A 15763-nucleotide genomic window follows, 5' to 3' on the forward strand; every position below is an offset into this window, starting at 1 on the left:
ATCCGATTATAGATCATTAATATCATTTTACATGTTCAAGCGGTTCGAAGTCAAATTTGAATTAGTGAACGAATAAAAATCACTCAATCAGCTCGTATCGTGCTCAAAGACAATTTTAGAATAAAGCTTGCTCAAGAAACCGTGGTATTGAATCATATTCGGAAAAATAGAGAAATCAACATCATTACATAAAATGTACAATAAATTGAAAAATGTAATATATTTGAAATTTGAAAGCACACGAGTAATATGAGATAAAAGGAATCGATAAATGTATCTCAATTCAGTTTTTTTTAAGATAATTTGCAAATTGCATTTGTATAGATATTTATTCAATAAAATTGAACATTTTGCTAAAATACAAAAATAAAAATAAATAAAAAAAAATCATCAAAGAAATTCAATGATCAAGAATCGTTTTGTTCAGAAAAAAATATTTAGTTTGTACCAAGATATCTCAAGAATGGACTCATACAGAAACTATTTTATTGATTATAAACTATTAATCAGGTTAAATTCGTACTTCATTAAGGTATTACGAAAATTATCACATCATTCATTTTTTTCAATAAATTCATAAATTCAAGAAAATCAAGATTTCATATAATTATTCGGAATGAATAACAAATCACGATTCTATGAAATAAATATAAAATTTTTGTTTCTTAACAACCCGAGAATCATTTAATTTGGCTGTTGACATATTACAATGATGTAAATAAATAACGTATCTTTTCGAGGAAATAGTAAAATTTTGATAATACAGTTAGGGATTTAAACGTGTCCCATGAATTAAAGTCGTCCCATACGTTTTCACTTAGATCCAGAAATTCCTGACAAAAATTTGAAACAAACATAAATATCTCATTTATTTATTGGTTTTAATAATTAATATTTATACAAATGATTTAAATTATTCTTTTAAGTATAAATATATATTTAAACTATAATATCTCATATAAATGAGTAAAAATATGCAATTTAATTTTTGTTGCAAAAGTTTATTTATTCCATCTTCATCTCCATATTTTGGAGTTTCGTTGCTAATTAAAGTACAACCAGGTAAATTGTATTTAGAATTCACGATGCCGAATTTGTGTTGCCTTTTTTTTGACTTCATCGATTTTTATATTAAAATTTCAAAGTCCATGAAATCCCGGATTCGAAACCAGCTCTTGGGCAACAAATTCAACAACTCTCTCACCAGCAACAGTTTTAGTACTTATTCCTGCCCTTCTGAAAACCCCACGAATGTTAGATGGTGTTGTGTTCTGCTCGTATGCCTTTAATATGACAATAATTGCATTTTCTACCATTTTTTGGCTTTCTTCATCTTCAACAATATTTTTGATCTTTTTAAAAACGCCAAATAATGACAAATCAAGGGCTTGAAAAATGTTTGTGGTATGAAAATGAAAACATATAACAATTACTTCATTTTCTCCTAGAACTTTCTAAACATCAACGTTACAATGCGCACCAAATGAATCCATTAATAAAATTGCTTCATACTTATCAACTTCATATTTTTCTCTTACACATTTGACATATGGAATCAATACATCGTTAATATATTCATTAAATAACTCAGAATCAACGTAAGGTGGATTTCGAATACGAATCATTACATTTTCATTTTGTCGTAAACCGTTTATTCATAAATCATCACTATATAAGTGTTTGGTTATTAACATGGAAGTAAGAGCATCACCTGCTGCTGAAACACATGTAAGGAGTGTCATATGAGTTACTTTTCTTGTTGAAGATTGATGAACATTGTTTGAGTTAATTTTAGCATCAACGAAAACTTTTGTCGATTTTCGATCTTCCCAAGATGAAGTTCCTACTTCATCTGAAATAAAAACTAATTCTGTTAACCTTCCATCCACATGTTTATGCATGTTTTGGAAGTGTTCTCTTAAATGCTCTCTAGGAACTGTCATTCTTGTGTCTTCTTGAGGAAGTGATTTACATTTTTTAATTTTATCTATATTTCTAAGATAAAATTGATTTATCCATCCCTATGTTAAAGATTAATCATATTTTTTTTGATAATAGATAATAACTGCCTTTGGGTCATTGCATGAGTTTTATTAGATGAATTAATAATTGCTTGAACAATTATTTCTTCTTTATCTTCATCTAATGCTCTATGTCGACCTAAAGATTTCGGATCTTGTGGGCCGTTTGAAATACTTCTAGATACCGTTTTACGGCACATATTAAAGACGAATGCTAGTTGATTAATAGTGAAAGTAACATCATCGAATTCAGATGCATATTTGTAGAGAATACAAAGCTGATGATTTTTATATTCTAAGTTCATAAAGTCTGGATTCCTTAATAATGATCGAGTAAATCTTTGAGAAATACCAATGTTGACATTGAGAAAAATGAGGTTTTATTAAAGATTATTTATTAACGTATTTTAACGTATGGGACCACTTTGATTCCTGGGACACGTTTAAATTCCTAACTGTATTTATTATCGTTCAAATTCGCTCCTATCGTCACTTATCGTTGTTGCTATCGTTTGGTATAAACCATGCAAAAGTCGATCATTGTCACTTTTTGGAATAAAAAAATAAATTTATCTCGTGCTAATCATGATATTATCCTCAGATTTATATTAATCATAGATGAAACTATTAATATATATTGTATATAAATAATATCAAGATCATAGGATGATTGCTATATACGATGGGTGGAAATAGCAAGTCGAGTTTGAACTACTATTATATTAATAATGTCACTTTTCATTTTCTAACTTTTATATATTATGATTACACAGTTATTATTTCTATATGTTCATCCAAAAATTCTCGGGGATGCCGAGCGTGGCTTCCCCAATTCAGAGGAAACCTCTCAATTTTTCAATTAATTCAATTTTCAATAAACGATAACTATGAATTTTGAATATATCTGAAATTTCTTAATGTTATGACAAGATAAATTGAATGAATTCATTTTTCAATCAACGATACCTATCGTTTTATTCTTGAATCATTTGTATTTTGTTTTAAAATGTGACTTTATTCATAATAAGCATGATATACACGTTAGCAACATACTAACAATGAAAAAACATTTTTATACATGAAATATATGATATGCACACATGAAATATATGATATGCACACATGAAATATATGATGTGCACACATGAAATATATGATATGCACACATGAAATATATGATGTGCACACATGAAATAATCAACATCTTAAATATTAATATCAAATCCATATCATTACAATTATTTATCATTAAAATGATATTTAATTATGTTATTTTTGATGATATAAATTTCATATGGAAGTAAGTAAATCACTTTTGTGATTATAGCGGTAGCAAAATTCATTAATGTAATCTTCTAAATAAATACGATCTTTGTACTTATGAATTCTTTTCCATTGCTTTACAGCACTCCACATTGATTCAATCCTTTAAGTATGAACTTTGGTAATTGGATCAACAAAATTCTTACTATGATTTACAGTGAAATGGAAATATTTTTTTCTTTGTAAATCAATATAACCTCCCCATTGATCAGAAATCACTGTCGAGCCTACGTTTACCCATTGTCCTATACATCTTTCTAGATTTTGTATATCTCTTTCAGGAACAATGGTAAAGTAGCATTTACCTCCTTTAATAGCTTCGCATGCTCCAAAAACCCATATTGGCGAGACTTTCCTCCCTTTGTTATCTTTTCTTTTGGTGAAAAGAGATTCATCAACTTGAACAATTGAGCCAAGGGGGAAATTACTCATTTCATAAATGATTTTTAGTACTGCTTGTTCTCTGAACTTCTGATAATAATGCGAACATGCATCATCACTAATCCCTATTATTATTGATGCAGCTATATGAATTGGATAATCCATACAGAAGCATGCATAAACAAGGTAGAACTCACTGTCATTAATTTTTCCATTGTTTCTGGGGAGAGGATGCCAAATAGAAAGATGACAATCGCATTTTCGATTCCGACATCGGTAGAATATTTCATGTGGATAAAATGTCATAAAACTGTTACATTTTGGGCACATTCTGAGCATATTTGAATTTTGAACAATACCATAGTGAATGGCGATTTCAATAGCAGGGACATTGTTGTGAATAAGTCGCAATATTTCGTTGAAGTCCAAGCTTCCGATATAAATATTCATCATTGATAAAATGATATTGAACTATATACGTTAAACGCAAAATTAAGTATCTAACAATTTCTTTCAATATTTCTACTTTAAATGCGAAAAGAGACGTTAACATACAAATATTTGCAAATGCATGACGTTTAGACACAATTTTTGAGATAATTATATAGTTTCAGAAATTCAACAGATAAATCGATTTTGATACATAGTTTATTCTTTCAAGTTGAAAACATAGTAAATATATCATATTCTACTAATAGATTAGAATATATCAAAATCGGAGTATGTTATTTATCCTATAGCTACAAAACATAAATTCGAAATAGAAAATTATATGTGACGGTTACTCACAAATAATTGAATGATCTTGATTGAAAAATTCAATTCGAATTCAATATATTCAATGATTGATATCACATTTTAATTATGTTTTTATTCCATCATATTATCTGTATGATTATGATATTTCATTGTTAATATGTGCATATCATATATTTTATGTGTGCACATCATATATTTCATGTGTGCATATCATATATTTCATGTATAAAAATGTTTTTTCATTGTTAGTATGTTGCTAACGTGTATATCATGCTTATTATGAATAAAGTCACATTTTAAAACAAAATACAAATGATTCAAGAATAAAACGATAGGTATCGTTGATTGAAAAATGAATTCATTCAATTTATCTTGTCATAACATTAAGAAATTTCAGATATATTCAAAATTCATAGTTATCGTTTATTGAAAATTGAATTAATTGAAAAATTGAGAGGTTTCCTCTGAATTGGGGAAGCCACGCTCGGCATCCCCAAATTCTCTTTGTACACTTAATTTTGTGTTTTCTCGAGGAATTGCTTTTGCAAAACCGATTTTCAAAGAATCCAGCAAGCCATCCTTTGGTTACTTCTTTGTAAAATTTTGTGCTAATGTACGATAGTAATTTCTGTTTTGTAAGAAATTCATTTTTTTAGGCCATTTTATTATTAAATTGTTTATGATTTATTTTGTGGTAATATTATTAAAATTTTCGTCATAGTTATAATGTCGGCGATGTAAAAATAACCGTTTAGTTAAAAAATTGAATGCAAACAACCGTCTAATCAACAAATTGAATGCAGGGTTAACCCCTCAATCAGATCTAATTTGTTTCCAATGCTTCTGTTCTTACTGGTTGGAATAAATTCTTTAAGCCAAGACGCAGCAGTTAATTTTAATGAAAAATGTTATTCTATTAGTAAAAGCAAAACAATTAGTAGAGTAGATTTTGATAATGCTGGATATAATTGCATTACCATGGAACAAGATATTCAAGAAATTAAGTCTGATGCATTTTATGAGTGGCAGTCTCTTACCTCTTTTTATATAGAAGGTTCAATTACATCAATTGGAAACAATGCATTTTATGGGTGTTCTTCTTTAGAGAAGCTTACAATACCCGACTCGGTTACATCAATTGGTGAATATGTATTTTGTAAGTGTTCCTCATTAAAGAGCATCACAATTCCAAAATCAATCACTGTAATTCCCAATTCAGCATTTTATGAAAGTGGCTTAACAAGTGTTGAGATCTTGGGTCCCATAACAACAATTGGTGATTATGCATTTTCAGGTACGAGTTTAAAAAATTTTGAAATTCCAAGAGCAGTAACTACAATTGGAATTTCAGCATTTTCATCATGTCTAATTGATGTCATTACTCTGCCATATGGGATTAAAACACTTGAAAATTATACATTTCAAAGATGTTATAATTTGGAAAATGTAACAATTCCAAATTCAGTCGTAACTATTGGGGACTCAGTCTTTGAACACTGTCTTTATTTACGAAATCTTGAGTTTAGTGAATCAATAATTTCCATTGGTGCATCTGCATTTCTCGATTGTAAATCATTATTTGAAATTACACTTCCAAACACAGTTAAATCGATTGGCCCTAATGTGTTTCGTAATTGTCAATACTTAAATAGTATTACATTTGGTAATTCACTTAATTCTATTTCTGAATCAGCTTTTGCAGATTGTATTCGATTAAAGATAGTTAATATTACTGAACCAATTACAACAATTTGTCGTGAAGCATTTTATGGCTGTAGTAAAATCACAAAAATTATAATTGGTAAAACAGTTTCAGAAATCCAAGAAAAAGTATTTGAAGGCTGTGTTAAATTACAATCGATTATAGTCTCTGAAGAAAACAAATATTTCCGAAAGGTAGAAAATGGAGTTATTCTTTATGATTATAACTTTAAAGAATTAATTCAATTTCCACCAGCACGAGTTGGGACAGTATCAATAGCAGATACCACAGAAACAATTAAAAGTTATGCATTTTATAATGCTAAAATAAAATATTTAACTCTTTCAAATTCACTTATTACAATTGAACCTTATGCATTTAGTCATTGTTCTAATTTATATTCAGTTACATTCGGTAATTCGATTGAAACAATTGGTAAAAATGCATTTGAATATTGCGATTCATTAAAAAGTATTAAAATACCAGAAACAGTTAAAACAATTGGTGAATATGTATTTCGATATTGTTTCTCATTAAAAACTATTGATGTTGCACAAACAAATAAATATTATGCTAATTATGTTGGCGATGGAGTTCTTTATGATTATGAAATTAATAAAATTATTTGTTTCCCAATAGCTAAAGGAACTTCTTATAATGTTCCTAATCCAGTTACAATAATTGATAATTATGCATTTTCTTGTTGTAGTAAATCAAAGACTATTTATTTCAGTAATTCAATTAAACAATTTGGAGAATATTCATTTTATAATTGTACTGTTTTAAGTTATGTTACAATTCCTTCTTCAATAACAGTAATTCCTGTTTTTGCATTTGGTAGTTGTAAAAGAATAAAAACATTAACAATTTCTAACTCAGTTAAAATAATTTCTGAATGTGCATTTCCTGATTGTACATTTTTGACTAAATTAATAATTCCAAATTCTGTTGAAGTAATTGGTGATAGTGCATTTCGTAATTGTCATAATATTAAAGATTTAATTATTGGTGATTCAGTTACAACAATTGGAAATTATTCATTTTGTAATTGTTATAATTTAAATAATGTAACAATTGGTAATTCAGTTATTGAAATTGGAAACTCTGCATTTGAATATTGTTCAAGTTTAAAGAATATTAAAATTCCTGATAATGTTAAAGAAATTAAATCTTCTGTGTTTTATGACTGTTATAAATTAGAAACTATCACAATGAGTGATTTAGTAGAAACGATTGGCGTTTCTTCATTTTGTTCATCTAAAATTACTGAAATAAAATTATCAAATAATCTTAAGACAATTAAAGCTTCAGCATTTTCTAATTGTACATATTTGAAGACTATTATAATACCTGATAATGTTATATCAATTGGAAATAATGCATTTAGTTCATGTAAATATTTAACTAAAATTACAATTGGTAATTCAGTCACAACAATTGGTATTTCTGCATTTAGTGAATGTAAGAATTTAAATAATGTTGTAATTAGTGATTCTGTTAAAACAATTGGAAATTCTGCATTTCTAAAATGTGATAAATTACAAAGTATTACTTTCGGTAATTCACTTATTGAACTTGGTAATAATACATTTGAAAATTGCGTTGAATTAGATAATGTTAATTTACCAAATACTATAACTACAATTGGTTATCGAACATTTTACTCATGTATTTCATTAACTAAAATTACAATTCCTGAATCAATTACATTAATTCTTAATCAAGCATTTAATTTATGTTATAATTTAACAACTATAACATTACCAAAATCATTAATAACAATTAGTGCATTATCATTTGGTCAAACAGGATTAAGAACAATATTAATTCCAGAATCAGTTGAATTAATCGGTAATGAAGTATTTTCAGGTTGTACTAATTTATTATCTATTAATGTATCACCAAATAATACACATTATAAGAATTATAATGATGATGGAGTTCTTTATGATTTAAATCTTAAAGAAATTATTTGTTATCCACCAGCTAAAACAGGTTCATATATAGTACCAGATACAATTGAAACAATTAAAAACTTAGCATTTTATAAAACTAAATTAACAAGTATTACAATTGGTAATTCAGTAACAACTATTGGTAATTCAGCATTTCAAAATAGTGTTTCATTAATAAATGTTATAATGAGCAATTCAGTTAAAACAATTGGAATTTGTGCATTTTATAAATGTACTTCATTACAAAACATTATAATTCCTGATTTAGTTACATCTATTGAAATAGGTACATTTTATGATTGTGGAAAATTAACTAAAGTTGAATTTGGTAAATCAATTGCAACAATAGGAATGATTGCATTCTATAATTGTATTTCATTAAATAACATTATAATTCCTGATTCAGTCACAGTTATTGAAGACGGAGCATTTTATGCTTGTATCGCATTAACTAATATTAAATTAAGTGAATCAATTAAATCAATAGGAGAGCAAACGTTTGTTTATTGTATTTCATTAAGAAGTATTACAATACCAAATTCCCTTACAGAGATTAAATATGAAACATTTCGTTATTGTAAATCATTAGAAAGTATTACATTTGGTAATTCAACACTATCAATTGGTGATTATGCATTTTGTCAATGTGATTCATTAGAAAATATTACATTACCAAATTCACTTAAATCATTAGGTTCATTTGCATTTTATGATTGCGATTCATTGAAAAGTATTACAATACCAAATTCGATTGAACAATTTGGTACATTATCATTTTATAATTGTAATAATTTACGAGATTTTGATGGAAGTTATTTCACAGTAATTACTGAATATACATTTGATAGAATTGAAATACAAAGTTATCAATGTAGTTATGTTCATTTAGGAGAATGTGTTAAAGAAATTGGATATAAAGCATTTTGTAATTGGTATTATTTAGAGGAAGTAACAATACCAAAAGGAATCACAAAGATTGGAAATAATTCATTTGCTTATTGTTCAAACTTAAAATCATTTGATTTCCCAGAATCAGTCACATTTATCAATAGTTCAGCATTCCGAAATTGCGTTTCATTAAGATACATTAACTTTAATAATGTCGAAACAATTAGTGATAATGCATTTTATTATTGTAAAAAATTGCAAAGTATTAAATTTGGTGATTCACTTAAGACAATTGGAGAATATGGATTCTATTTATGTAATTCATTAAATATTATTACATTTGGTAGCTCTCTTGAAGTCATTGGAGATTTTGCTTTCGCTTATTCAGGAATTAAAGAATTAACAGTACCTAAATCAGTAAAAACAATTGGAAACTCCGCATTTCTTGCATCGGATTTAGAAAAGTTAATAATTTATGATACAATACAATATATTTATGAATACGCATTTAAGTTATGTTCTTCATTAACTTATATATTCTTTAATGGTACTTATCCTCCTAAATGTGATGATGATGTATTCCTTTATGTGCCAGCTGATTATATTATTGTTCCTGATGATTTCGTTGGTGATTATATAAGTAATCGAAAAGTAAGAAGAATAAGTGAAAAAGATACCACAATTGGAGTTGGTACAATATTTGGTATTGTTGCTGCTTGTATAATTGTAGTTATAGTGGGCGTCGTAGTCACTGTGGTCTACATCAAGAGAAGAAGAAATTATAAGAACAACGAAGCATACGAAGGATTGGATAGTTCTGTCGAGCTAAGAAATGATGCATACGCAAACGTGGAGTACAGATACACACAGCCTTATCAAGCATACCAAACATACGTATCTCAGGCAGAACAACAAAATCCTTATCAGGAATACTGATAAATAAAAAATGCTTTTTTAGTCATATTAAATGTGGTTGGACAAAATATCTTTCGATAACTTAAAGATATATTTTGAGGGTTCACAACTTGTTTAAGGTTTAGAGTCAGTGACCGAAATCATAAACCCAAAATAAAAAAAAAATAAAACAAAATCAATCGGTTAAACAAAAATTAAATTATTTCATATTAATTTTGTTGATAAATACAGAGGTAATTCAATAGTTTTTCATTGGAAATCAAAATATATAAACAACTTCGGGTGTTAAATTTAAATATAAATTTTTAGGCAACTGCCAGCATACAAACTTACTACAGAATATCAAATATGTCTTCATGTTGTTCCAGTTGACAAAGCAGAAATTGTCCACTTTTTTTGCCAAAATTTTTGATCGTCTTGTTTAATAGATGAATTACAACAAATATATTTCATAAATATTATTTTAGGATAAATGATTTTAGACACTGGCTTCATTTGTCTATCTTAATTTTTTTTTCTTTCTCCTTTTATAATTTTATTCATGTTTTTTCAAATATATTTTTTTTTTAACATTCGGTATTTATTAAAGTTAAAATAAGATAAATTATATCTAATAATAATAAGTTGAAGACCTGAAAAAGCATCCATTCTTCGCAAGCATTGATTGGAATGATTTATTACTGAAGAAAATACCAATGCAATGGAAGCCAAAACTAAGCGATGTGACAGACACTTCGCAGTTCGAGAAGGAATTCACAAGCGAATGTCCAATGATATCTTATGAAGATCAGGAGTTGATAAGTGCTGAAACACAAGATATGTTCACGGAGTTCGAAATGGAAAACACATATGTTATAGTTGAATAAAGTTAAAATTATATAAATCTATTTTAATTAATATGGGTTTTACTATTAATTTGGGCAAATTCAGGCGATTTATCATAAATTTTATTGTTTGCTTGTTTCTTTCTTCTAACGACAACGACAGCAACAGCAATTACCACTACAGCAATAGGAACAGCTATCACCACAGCAGTAGTGTTCGTATTACCTTTATTGGCGTCATTTCCATTTGCATTTGACTTTAATTCCTCATTTTTTGCTTTTGCTTCTTCTAATATTTGGTTAAATTCTTCTTCTGTTTTAGCACTTTCTAATTTTCCAATGTATTCTTGTTGTGAATCACCCAAAAATTCCAATTTTTCAATTTCTTCTTTTGTTAATTCTTTTTTATTTGCTTTCAATTCTTCATTTTGTAATTGTGCATTTTCAACAATTTTTTTAATTGATTCGATATCTAATGCCTTATCAATTTCTTCTTGATAATTTTTAATTTTATCACTTTCAAGAAAACTGAATTCACTAATTTTATTCTTTGATAAAGTTTTTTGCGTTTTTTCATTTTCATCTGATTCATTTTGAGCTTTTATAACAATTTCATCTAATTCATTTGGTGAGATTGCATTTGAAATTTGTGTTTCGTAATTTGCTTTAATTTCTTCTTCTAAAAACTTTAACACATTAATTTTGCTTAATGCATCGTCTTTAAAGGTTTTATCATAATCAGAAAATGCCTTTTTTCCAATTAATTGAACTGTTCCAATTTATCTTTGGAATTTTCATATGTCAGTTTCTTTACATTACAAAATGCATTGGCAACAATAGTCAAAACGCCTCCTTCAATCTTAAGATCATTAATATCATTAAAGAAATTCTTCCATGGAACGAGTGTTTCGTTTTCAAAATCGCGCATTGGTCCATTTCCTTTAATCGTAAGAAGCCCATTTTTCAATGTCCACCGAAGATTTGATCCAATTAAACCAGAGTCTGTTGCTTCTTTTTGATAATATAGTGGCTTATCTTCAGGGTCTTGCCATGGATATGCTTTATATTGATAATCAACATCAGTCATTGGAAAACCATATTCCAATTCACCATTAATATAACGGTAATTTGACCGATGATAATTACCATTAATTCCCTTTAAGAATAATCCTTCTTTACCCCTCAGTCCCAAATAATATAATTTTTCTTCTAAAAACTTTCCCGCGCCTTCTTTTGATACTATAAATCCTTCATCAAACTTAAATTCATTAACATCAAACAAACATTCCCAGAACAAATGATCATATTCAACAGAGTTTGGATTATCTTTTTTGTTATAATACCATTTTCATTAACATTAACATTCCAACTTGTTTCAGTAAGATTTTTTGGATATATACATGTAAAGTGATCTTTGATATGTACTTTAACATTTACATCAATTTTCTCTTTGGGATATATAAGTTACTGGTTTTGCACCTTTAAGTTTAGGTGCCATATGTAAAGAAGGAGAATTATTAAAAATTTTATAGTCAGCAAGTGTTTTTTGATTACCTTGTTCCCTTCCATCAAAAACAAGTCTGTTTAGTTCCGTTGGTATTCCTTGAGAAAATGCTATTCGATTTTTTATTTCTTCGAATAATTAAAAAGGTAAAGCTAATATCACTTAGCATGAAAATTAACGTGAATTGAGTTTGCTTGTTAATATCCATCATTTTTAGTCTCTGTTGAGGCTTAATTTAGGATTAAGAGCCAAAATTTTGTGAGCTTAGTGACTTACTATAGATAATGCTATTTTTAATAGATCATAATAGACATAGGAGAAATTAGATCATTACAAATTATTCGTTTATTTTCATTGTAATCAATCATATTTAATTCAATCTTTTGAATTTTGATAAAATTTTAAAATGCCACTTTTTGACGAATGCTAAAAAGAATTAACGGTTTTCGACAAAAAAATGGTGAAAGAACCATTTTCAATAGCTCTAAAAGAGGTTTGTGACAGGGTTAATAACACGAACCTGATTAAATCAGTTCTTACTATTCTTGAAGATGACTCTGATAACATTGATTACTCTGGATTTCCATACCAATATTGTGCATCAATTCTTCATAATATTTATGTATCTCCGAATCCTCAAATAAGAGGATCTGTTCTCCGTATTATATGCAATATAGAATTAAATTCAGATAATTCAATTATTTGCAAATACAATTTTGATAAGTTAATTGCTCAAGCTATCGACCAAAAAACGCAAGATGTTATTCAAAAGGTTGATGAAGAAAAGGTTGCTGCATTTCGCTGTGTTTCAGTTCTTATAAAATACAGAAGAATATTACCAATTTCAATAATACGAGCACTAATCTCTCTTTACACAACACCAAAGCACCCATACAAGCCATTGGTTTTAAGCTATTTGTGTGAAGCCATTGTTCATTGTCATAATATGGATGATGTTCCTGAAATTTCGACAATTGTTGTTGATGCATTAACTGATTCAAGCAACTCATTTCTTATTGATTTTATTGGATATTGTTTTGAGAAGCAATTATGCATTGTTCGACAAAAACAATTTCTTGGAAAACTTCTTTCACCTCTTTCACATATACGCAATGACACTACGTCAATTCTTCCCAGTGTTGCAATAATTACCAAACTTCTACGTACATGGCCAGGGTTATTATATTTTGGTATTCATATGGGTGCATTAGATGATCTTGTTAAATGTCTTTTTCGTGAGACAACAAATGTAATCAACATCATCAAAGGCTTGTTTAAGCCTCCAGCAACGCAAAATTCCATTTTGATTCCATTTAACGGTCTCCTCCTCAATCAACTTTTTGAGAAAGGGTTTATTTTTCAGTTAAATGAAATCACCAAAGAACAGCCTATGTTTTCCAAACATTTAGATGAGTTTATGTCATATTCTAATCATTTTAATCCCGATCATATCTATAAGTCAACCATATCTACAAATTCTGAAAGTACCACATCTATTATTTATGATATATATAATTCATTATCATCACCAAGTTTACCGAATAATTTTATCCAAAGCATTAATGCATCAACAGATGATTCACAACTTGATTGGGATACTATTCAATTACTTTTAACATCTGTTTTACCACATAATAATATTGATGAACTTAATTCACAAACGAAACATTTTATAATTCGACTTTTAGATTATTTTTCGACAACTTTTTTCCAATTAAAAGAAATCCAAATGAAAAGTAAGACGTCAAATTGTTTATTAAGTTTAATACGATTCTTATTAGATGTTAAATGGGGAGTTTCATTATTAGGATCATCGACACAAATGAAGAATGCGACGACATATGTATTAACATCAATCCGTAAGAACAATATCATTGATGATAACTCACAAATTTGGTCATTTTTCCATGCGTTATCATTAATTATAGCTGATGTTAAAGGCACTGAAGTATTAAGTGAATTAGGAATGATGGAACAAATATTAAACTTAAGTAATTCGATAACAGAATTATCAAATGCGCAAAAAATGTTTTCTTATTTAAGTTTTTCACCTGAGCCTACAGTAACCTTTGGAATATTCTCGAAGTTTTTAAGCACGACAAATGAACAAATGTTTTTATGTGCACATAAAGAATTTCGAGTTAAATTCCTTAAAGCTTTAGAGTTCTCTAATGAACGCTTTAAGTTATTTTTATATCGATATATGTTATCTATTGAACAAAAGCCAACACAAATTAATTATACTTTAAATATGTTTTGTGATTTTATGGCTAATCAACCACAATTAATTAAATTAATTGCTAAAGAAGATTTAATTAAAACCTTTTTATATCAGAATTCAAGAATTATATATAGTTTATTATTTTCAAATGAAGAACTTTTACCTAAATTAAATGTCGATGAAGAAATTAAATATTGGATCAATAATTGTAACATCGAATACTTGAATACTTTTGATACTGCTATAAAAATAGCATTCGAAGAATTAAATAATGACGAATATATAATGTCACAACCTTCGATACTAAAAGAAAATGGTCATCCACGAATTCCGCCACATTTATTTGGTGAATTAGTTAAAACGAAAGTCGGCGCTGAAAAGTTATATCCATTTTTACCAACTGTTTTAAATAAGTTACAATCTTCTTCAATCACTGAGAAAAGAAGTGTGTTTTTAGCACTTGCACATTTCGCTTCTTCTGATATTACTTTAGATAAATGTATCGAATTAAAAATTGTTGAGAAATTAATCGAAGTTGCAAACTCAACGTCATCATTCATATTAAAAGGTACTTTATTACAATGTTTAACAATGATAAAAACGAACACGAAAATTATGGACATATTACGAAATAATGGATTTGATATATTTAAGTTTGGTAAATTTAATTCAATTGTACCTAAAAATATTTCGATTTTCTTTAATAAATTAAAGAAAAATAAAACTTTAAAAATCGAAATTCAAAATTTAAATGAATTCGGTAATAAAGTTTCAGCATTATTAAATCCTTTACTAAATAAAAATATTAAAAATGAATTAATCGAAAAATATAAAAGTAACCCAAAAGAAATAGCCACAATAGAAAACGCAAATATTATTCATGAATTAATTGGAGTTTTTAATTACGATGAAAAAATTCGTTCATTTTTGTACATGTTATGTAAAGGAGTGCCACTTTTGGAGTTAAGCCATGAAAAAGTGGATAAACGTATTCAATGCGAAACTTATGAAAAAATTGAATTGTTTAAGACTCATTCGGAATTAGAATTGGAATCAAGTTTTATAAATTTGGATTTAAAGAAATTCGACTTAAAGAAATTAAACCCAAAGCCAAAATTCCCTGAAGTGTTTATAGGCGATGAAATGTTTGAAAGAATTTGCGGAATAACAAAAGATCAATTTTATGAATCTGATGAAGATACACAAATGGATTTAAGAGATAAAATATATCAATCAATTCAATAAATTTATGTTTAATATAATTTTTTTT

The 15763-nt window shown here is 27.6% G+C and overlaps 1 protein-coding gene across 1 annotated transcript; it reads right to left on the minus strand.

The window, feature by feature from the left end:
• Positions 1-11528: 11528 nt before the first annotated feature.
• Positions 11529-11855, minus strand: GO595_008121 (leucine-rich repeat protein; the record flags this gene model as incomplete). Its single annotated transcript, XM_067921661.1, has 1 exon — positions 11529-11855. One exon carries the CDS (start codon positions 11853-11855, stop codon positions 11529-11531), a length of 327 nt encoding a protein of 108 aa, XP_067771955.1.
• Positions 11856-15763: the final 3908 nt, after the last annotated feature.

The sequence above is a fragment of the Histomonas meleagridis genome, assembly GCF_020186115.1.
Source record: "Histomonas meleagridis strain 2922-C6/04-10x chromosome Unknown contig_6, whole genome shotgun sequence".
Taxonomy (NCBI): Eukaryota; Parabasalia; order Tritrichomonadida; family Dientamoebidae; genus Histomonas; species Histomonas meleagridis.